At 42.8% G+C, this 8,585-nt stretch overlaps 1 protein-coding gene across 1 annotated transcript in view; it reads right to left on the bottom strand.

The window, feature by feature from the left end:
- Nucleotides 1-8,585, bottom strand: part of APPL1 (adaptor protein, phosphotyrosine interacting with PH domain and leucine zipper 1) — a 44,964-nt gene that overhangs the window by 9,567 nt on the left and 26,812 nt on the right. The window contains exons 17-22 of the mRNA XM_082209670.1: nucleotides 6,051-6,100; nucleotides 5,063-5,237; nucleotides 4,925-4,961; nucleotides 4,435-4,581; nucleotides 4,244-4,294; nucleotides 1,136-1,225 (exon numbers count right to left, since the gene is read on the bottom strand). Coding sequence (XP_082065796.1) covers nucleotides 1,136-1,225; nucleotides 4,244-4,294; nucleotides 4,435-4,581; nucleotides 4,925-4,961; nucleotides 5,063-5,237; nucleotides 6,051-6,100 — 550 coding nt within the window. The remainder of the gene's footprint in view (nucleotides 1-1,135; nucleotides 1,226-4,243; nucleotides 4,295-4,434; nucleotides 4,582-4,924; nucleotides 4,962-5,062; nucleotides 5,238-6,050; nucleotides 6,101-8,585) is intronic.

Raw genomic sequence — 8,585 nt, 5'->3', positions numbered from 1 at the left:
TAAAATTATGCATGGCATGGTGAAAGTGATTATATTAGAATCAGGAATTGTTATCCAATGAAGCTGAATAGTGAAAGATTCAGGAAGCACTTATTTATACAATGCACAGCTAAAACTATGGAATTTGCTACCACATGATATGCAGTAGCCACCAACTTGGATTACTTTAAAAGGAGATTGGTCAGATTTATGGAATATAAGGCTATCAATGGCTGCTAGTCATGATGGCTGCATACTACCTCCAGGATCAGTGACATCATGGCCCAAATTCAAGGGATCTTAAGCGTTAGCAGAAGCCACTGCCAGGGCTCCCTCGAGAGCTTTCCCTGCCTCCTTTCACTGTGCCTCCCTCAAATCCACTCCGGAGAGCCAGGAGAACTCCTAGGAAACTTTATAGGGGGAGGAGAGTGCGGAATGTTCTGTCTGGCAAGCCAAAATCAGAAGGGTGCGACAAATTTCTCACCATGTCTCTGAATACCAGCTGCAGGGAAACAATGAAGAGGGCTATTGCCACCATGTCTAGTTTGTGGGCTTCCCAGAGGTATCTGGCCAGACACTGTGGGATAGGATAGGCCTTTGGTCTAGGGCTATTCTTAATGTTCTTATATATAATAGGCATACAAATAGTGCAATGATTTTCAACCATAAAAGACTAGCAGGAATTTTACTATGGCCACCAAACCACAAGTTATAAAACTGGGCAATTCTTGGAAGACTCCAGGGCATGAAGACAACCAGCCTCCCCCACTGCTTGCCTTTTCTCCAGTAACTAGTTTTCAATGTTTCTCAATGCAGATCTCAATTAATTCACCCAGTTCCCTTCTAAAGCCATCCAAGTCTGTAGTTATCAGCATATTTTCTGACAGTGAACACTAAACCTTCATTATGTGTTATGTGAAGTAGTGCTTTCCCTTGTCTATCCTAATGTACTGCCATTAACTTCATTGGGTGAATACAAGCTCCAGTGTGAACAGAGAGAAAAGTCTATCCACTTTTTCAGCACTTTCATCTCCTCTGAAGGCCCAAGCTCATGCAAATTCTAAAGCTAAATTTGCATTGTAGTTTAGTCATTAGAACAAATCTGTTTTCTTGCATACAAGTTTTTTCCCAGGTAAAATTTTGGCAAACAACATACCTTTTCTATTTGTTTCTGTTTACTGAGTTCTTTTTGTTGTTTCTCTTTCACTCTATCCATTTCTTTCTGCTTTTCTGATGTTCTGCGATCCTGGAAAATTAAAAAAGGCACAGCACATTAATAATTGTTAAAGTAATATACTACATTATAAATACTTGATGAAAAATTGCATTAGTATGTAATATGTTCCATGGAAAGTTTCAATTCAAAGAACTGATGTACGTAGCAAATATTTTTAATAAATATCTGCTGCTGCCCTTCAAAATAGAGGAACTGCCTGCATGATTCTGCATGATTCTTCTGCACCATCAGATTACAGCAGAAATGTAATAAACTACCAGACCAGATAATTTCTATACTGGACACTGTTGGCAATACTACCAAATACTAGTGTGAAAAGGAATTTCCTGCCTACTTTGCAATGCTGCAAGTTTTTTGTTGCTTTTTTAAACGAAAACTCAGCATGATTTCACAGTGACCACATGCCATGAGTTAATAATACTTTAGTGGCAGATAGTCATGAAGCATGTTCTCAAAAGATATGGCTGGGCAGTGGGTAGGGATTTGTAAAGCCAAAAAAACCTGGAAAAGTGGTTTCAGGCAGCATGTCTAGTCCTTAATTTGAGACAATGGCCTTTAAAGGCTTAAGGAACTCTGTTCCCTTAAATCAGAGATGTCCAACAGGTCGATCGCGATCTACTGTTAGATCCCTGGGAGGTTTTGGTAGATCGCGGTTGATGGCTGGGTCCCTTTCCTTAGCATTGGTAAAAAAGAATTCGGCTCCGCCCCCTCACCCTGCCCTCCATTGTTGCACGATCTGCAGAACAAAGACGGAGTTTACTCAGTGAGGCTGTTTGTTTTCCCAGATCTGCTGGTGAGTGGCTGTTCCTCTTTTTCTCCCAAAACCCATAAAAACGAGGCTTTCATCCTCCCTAAATAAAGCTCAACAACCTTGCCCTGTACCCCTAAAAATCGTGGCTTTCCCCCTCCCTAAAAAAAAAGTCAGCAACTTTGACCTGAAACCCCCCAAAATGGGGGTAGATCATTGCCAGTTTTTAATTCTGTAAGTAGATTGCAGTCTCTTGGGAGCTGGCCACCCCTGCTGTAAATACATTCCTGTTCTCTAGCTCAGGGTGGTTACCGTATTTTTCGCCCCATAAGACGCACTTTTTCCCCTCCAAAAATGAAGGGGAAATCGGGGTGCGTCTTATGGGGCGAATGCCTGCAAGCCTCGCGCGCCCGGCAGGAGGTCCCACCGGGTGCGCGAGGCTTGGGGCGGCAGCCTGTCGCCCGAAGCACGGGGAGCCCTCGCGAGGGCTCCCCCTGCTTCGGGCGAGTGTCTGCAAGACTCGCGCACCCGGCAGGAGGTCCCACCGGGTGCGCGAGGCTTGGGGCGGCAGCGGACTGCTTGCGCGCACCTAGAAGCTTGGGGCCGGCTGAGCTCAGCCCGCCCCAAGCTTCTAGGTGCGCGCAAGCAGTCCGCTGCCGCCCCAAGCCTCGCGCACTCGGTGGGACCTCCTGCCGGGTGCGCGAGGCTTGGGGCGGCAGCGGACTGCTTGCGCGCACCTAGAAGCTTGGGGCCAGGTGCGCGCAAGCAGTCCGCTGCCGCCCCAAGCCTCGCGCACCCGGCGGGACCTCCTGCCGGGTGCGCGAGGCTTGGGGCGGCAGTGGACTGCTTGCGCGCACCGAGAAGCTTGGGGCCAGCTGAGCTCAGCCCGCCCCAAGCTTCTAGGTGCGCGCAAGCAGTCCGCTGCCGCCCCAAGCCTCACGCACCCGGTGGGACCTCCTGCCGGGTGCGCGAGGCTTGGGGCGGCAGCGGACTGCTTGCGCGCACCTAGAAGCTTGGGGCCAGGTGCGCGCAAGCAGTCCGCTGCCGCCCCAAGCCTCGCGCACCCGGCGGGACCTCCTGCCGGGTGCGCGAGGCTTGGGGCGGCAGCGGACTGCTTGCGCGCACCGAGAAGCTTAGGGCCAGCTGAGCTCAGCCCGCCCCAAGCTTCTAGGTGCGCGCAAGCAGTCCGCTGCCGCCCCAAGCCTCGCGCACCCGGTGGGACCTCCTGCCGGGTGCGCGAGGCTTGGGGGGGCAGCGGACTGCTTGCGCGCACCTAGAAGCTTGGGGCACGCTGAGCTCAGCACGCCCCAAGCTCCTGGTGTAGCGCAGCGATCCGCTAGCCCTGGGAGAGCCCCGCGGCTCTCCCAAGGCTAGCGGACTGCTTGCCGGCATGCAGAAGCTTGGGGTGCGCTGAGCTCAGCACGCCCCAAGCTTCTGGATTAGCGCAGGGGTCCCCTAGCCCTGGGAGAGGCGCCCGGCTCTCCCACGCTAGCGGAGACCTTGCCGGCACGCAGAAGCTTGGGGCGCGCTGAGCTCCGCACGCCCCAAGCTCCTGGTGTAGCGCAGCGCACCTGGGGGGGAAATAAATTTTTTTTCCTTTATTTCCCCCCAAAAAATCTAGGTGCGTCTTATGGGCCGGTGCGTCTTATGGGGCGAAAAATACGGTAAATGAGGAGTCACAAAGGACACTTCTAATTTTGCTTTGAAGTTAATACGGTTTTTCTTCTCCAACTCCTGATAGCTAGCAACTCATGACAAATGCAATGCAGATCTGGATTGCTTTACTAAAGTGTTTGCTTACAGGTATCTCTGTAAAAGTCAGTGATAAGGATGTTCCCAAAAAGTTAAAATTGGAATTAAAAAAGAAATCATAGAATAATTTGCAGCTTGCATCAGAAAAGTTTCTGATGGCCTAAGGAGTGATCTACTTCAGCATCTTTATTTTACTTGTATTTAGTAAACAAAACTAAAAAACTTTCAAACTGCCAAGCTTGCTTAATATATTTCCAATTGGCATCCATTCACTGTTAATAAAGAACTTACGAAACAGAAATGTTTCTGCAGAAAAAAAAACACTGGAAGAAATGCAGGCCCATAGCACTGGTCATAGTACATTTAAGAAGAAACTGGTTAACAGAACATGCTACAAAAGATTAATAGGCAAAATATATTGTGTTATTGAAGATGCCTAAACTGATGGCCTTCGGGTTCCTTTCAGCTCATTAATTCTGTGGTGCCAACAGAATGCATACATATTTTACATCAAATGAAAGTCTTACCAATTCAGCATGAAAGGCAATCTGTTTTGCAAGTCCCACAGAGTCACAAATCTAAATGGGAGGGGGGAAAGGAACACAGTCAGTAAACATGATCAACTGTGACCATCTTTAAATATATAATTAAATCACATTGCTGCAAGTGTGGAATAGTTCAGCATATTGGAGAACTTTAGCTGGAGCATGATAAATACCTTTTCCCCTTCATTATTTGATTCGAATATATAGCAGACTGACGTTGGTCTACTGTCTGCTCTCCCTGCTGAAGTCCGAAGCACAAATCCAAAAAGGCGTTTGTTTTCCTGGTGTGTGGCATACAGAACTACATTTGGCAATGGAAACTGTCAAGAAAAAAAATGACAGAACTTTAAAGCTCATTGAATACCAGATAAACATGTTTAATGTTAGTTGCTGGGCCAGATGGGAGTTGTAGTTCAGCAACATCTGGAGGCTGCTGTTATAACTTGTAAGTGTTACAAGTTACAAATGCTGGTGTAAATGTGACACTACTGAATGGATGTTATATGATAAATATGTGGAACCTGAACCTGTTAAGTTGTGGTAAAAGTACACATAGTAAGTGGAAGGTAAGCTTGGGTGCAACTTATAATTGACAGAAAGCAGAGAGTGTATTGATGTGTCATGAAGCATGTTTCTATAACTGCTTTGATTTTAGCAACTCACCCTGAGTCTTGTAACTTGCGTCTGAGGATCAATTAACCTAGAAGTGTTAATTTAAGAAACTATAAGTTATGATACAAAGAAAAAGAGAGCTGTAATTAAACACTGACAAATGTGCTGGTTTGGAATGAGAATACTTACTTTAAACAATCACATGTGACCAACAAATGTGATTCTGTCATTCTGAAAATGTTGTGTATAGCTCGAGCTGCTAGTATTTGGCGCATTGTTTCATAAACAACATCAGGACTTTCATCCGACTTCACCTCCATGGATCCAAGGAATCTTACAATAAATAACTGATGTAGGATAGAATCTGGAGCAAGCACATATTAAACAAAATGATATGAACAACGTCTGGGCTTTCTAGAAAACCGGTGGCCTTGGCCTAACAGAATAACAATACACACTGCCCCAATTTTCATACATTTAATTCAGTTTCAATTACTTTAAAAGGATTTGGGGAATGCTTAAATTTGCTAGAAAAGGCGCTGCCAAATGAAAGTTGTGCTTCCTTGCCTTTGGAGATGTGGACAGGAGTGTGCAAATCTGAACTTATTATATAGTTTATCTCTGTAGATCATGGCATAAGTACAAGATTGACATAGGTTAAACACGACATGAGATTCTCCATCTTGAACCTTGCTTGACCTTGGTACAAGCCTGATGCTGGCCTCATCTCAGGAAATACTTCATGCCTTGCAAATCAAGCTGCTAGCAAAGTCTATCCAAACTCCTGAATGGAGGCCTTCAAGCTAATGGTACAGGAGGCAGACAAAGAGATGGTTCAGTTAATCGCTCACCATCAAAAGTCTTTCACCCTTTTGTCAAGCAAACAGGATGTCCAGTTTTCAGTTATTTTCTCCTTAGGATGAACAAGGTGTGAAATGGACAGGAACACTGGGAGAAAGACAGGAATTTCTAGTCTCAAACCCTACCCCACTTCCCTACTAGGAGGCATTAGCTATGAAAATTATTAAAACTCCAACTAGGAACTGTTTAATTCTGTTCAGGCTCAACTGCAAAAGTGTTTGCCAACACTTTTTATCAACACATTTAGAAGAAGGAGGAGGGGGCTACAGAGATTATAATTAAATACATCTTCAATTTAAGTACAGTTTTGCTCTACCTTCTGTTTCTGATTTGGTTCCTCCAGATTCTCCAAATGGATTTGTTCGTCTGTTAATAATAATAATAATAATAATAATAATGTGATTTTTGCACACTGAATCCCAATAATCTAATTCTGTATTATAACAAAGCAACGATCAAGATTTTAAGATCATGTGATGATATATGCAGCAATGGGTTTCACAACACAAAATTATTGAAGATCTATTCTACTGAAGAACTGCTGCACTTCAGTAAAAATCAAGTGAAAAGATCAGTAGCTTGGAGTACCATCCCAATGTTTTAGCTAGAAGATCAAAAGCAACCCATGAGAAACTTTTATGTACCTCAATTCTAGTCTGACAAGTTAGCTAATTTTCGTTCACTTGCAAAATACAATGCAAGACTGCAAGTTGCAAACAGAGCAAAAGGCCATCTTCTCCTGTCAAGAATGCATACCATCCCATTTATTTGTTATACTATTTAGTTATAAACAACTACCATTTAAAATACAGCTTTCTGAAAGCATTAATTGGATTTAGTCTTAAAAGAAACATGGGCTACACATGACTATCAGCAGAAGTATCATTAAATGTGAAAATTCTCTGGGCTTCTAGTGTGTATCACAGGCAAATGAAAAACTTTAACAAAACTTAAAAATTGGGTCTTATTTTGTTAATAATACTTTTGAATATAGTGGGTGGTATTCAACTAAGTTTTACTCAGATTAGAGTTACTGAAATTAATAGGCCCAACTTAGTCATATTCATTAATTTCAGTGGGTCTACTCTAAGCAAAACTTAGCTGAATACCACCCAATTGTTGTATAACACATTCAGAGCTTATGTTTTCACAATAGTAGGGAAAAAGAGCAACTTTCGCTACGTTAATTTTAAACAGAAGCCCCTTAAACAAATAAACAGCAAATGATTGGTTATCTCAGTTAAATTGTGATGCCAATTTATTTAAAAACTGCTGTCTTTTCATGGATAGGAACTACTAGACTTAATTTTCTGACTGGAGTTTCCAAGTGCCATTCAGAATTACAACCAGAATGCATCTGTTCAACACAACTAAATGTATCGGAATACTGGCCTTCAGCTTTGGGGTCAGAACTAATTGAAGTCTGAGACATTTTCAGCATAGTTTAAGAAATTCACTCAGTTTAGCAATGATCACTCAGTTCTGGACTTTTCACCGAAATAGCTTGTGTCTCCATCAGAGCAAAGCTCAAGAAACTGAGCTTCATTACTGTCATTGCACCTTGGTAGTGGTGTTCAAATGAGTTCTTGGCAACTTTGTATCACAGACATTTTATTTCAAATATTAAATATGAACTTACATTTCTTCTGCCAACAGTTCTCTTTGAATCAGTTCTCTACCTGTTTTGAACTTTTCTTAGTGGTAACTGAAATTTCACTCATTCCCTTAGCTCACAAAAATCAATCCAAGACATAACTGTCTCAGTCAACACTTGGCTGTCCCATTATCTATCACGAGGGTGCCTAAGGCACCACATAAAGTAGAAAGCAGTGGTTCTCCTCATGCTAATTTCTGTCCAGAGCAGAAGAGTCCTAGCATATTTGCAGAGCCATAAGACAAAGACATACAGTATTTTGAGTCAGATACTGCCTGCTCTTGTTTTAGCTTTAAAGCTTCTCTATCACTTTCCTCATTCTCCATTAAGACTAGTCTTCATGTTACAAAACTGCATTTATTGGAGCCTTGTAGATTTACTGTAGGTACTGACTGCTGCTTCATTTTTCATATATGTAAAAGCATAATTTACTTATCTGATAAAAAGCAAATGCTTAAAATAGTCAAATTTAAAATAAAATTATTGGGAATAGGTAGGAAATAGACCGTATATCTTTAAAAACTGTCAAAATTTATCTTCCTAAGTGATGTGACCCTAGAAGCCTAGATCATTTTCACTAACCTTTTTAAGCTTAGGATCACAGTCATCAGTCTGATATCACTACCTAGAGGCAGGGCTACTACATTTCTCTTAAGTTTCCAAGAGGAAATGCCCAAAGTGCTGGGGCAAGCAAGCAGTAGGAAAGGAAAATATGATTTTTGGGGTTGTTTGTTTTTTTAAAAAAAACCATACAGGTTAAAGTTTGCTCAGAAGGATGAAATAAGTCTGCTGCAAGAATTAAGACATTGCACATAGAGGTTCAAGCACACGCTTTTCCATTTGTGCATTATTTTGATTTTGCAGCTCTTCTCTGACAGGAGGGGCCATTGCAGATCTGGCAAACCTAGCCCTTAAAGGACTGAGCCAGAGGCTGTGGAACCAGACACTTTCAGAAGCCAGCCCCCTGCCTTTACATGCATGCATTCCTCACAGAGTTTTAAACAGGTAATGGCCATGTCAGCATACACCTTAATAGTGGCTACATGCTATTCTGGTTTCACTCTTAACCAAAGATTTGATATTTGCTTCAAGCCTTTAAACTTAAAACTTAATTAAAAGCAAGCCCTATTTAGGACTAAACATAGTTAAAGCTGATGAAAGTAGCTGATGGTAGACTGAAAGCATACAGCCATGATG

The sequence above is a fragment of the Podarcis vaucheri genome (genome assembly GCF_965113315.1).
Source record: "Podarcis vaucheri genome assembly, chromosome: 2".
Taxonomy (NCBI): domain Eukaryota; kingdom Metazoa; phylum Chordata; class Lepidosauria; order Squamata; family Lacertidae; genus Podarcis; species Podarcis vaucheri.
This window is presented reverse-complemented; position numbering and strand designations above follow the sequence as displayed.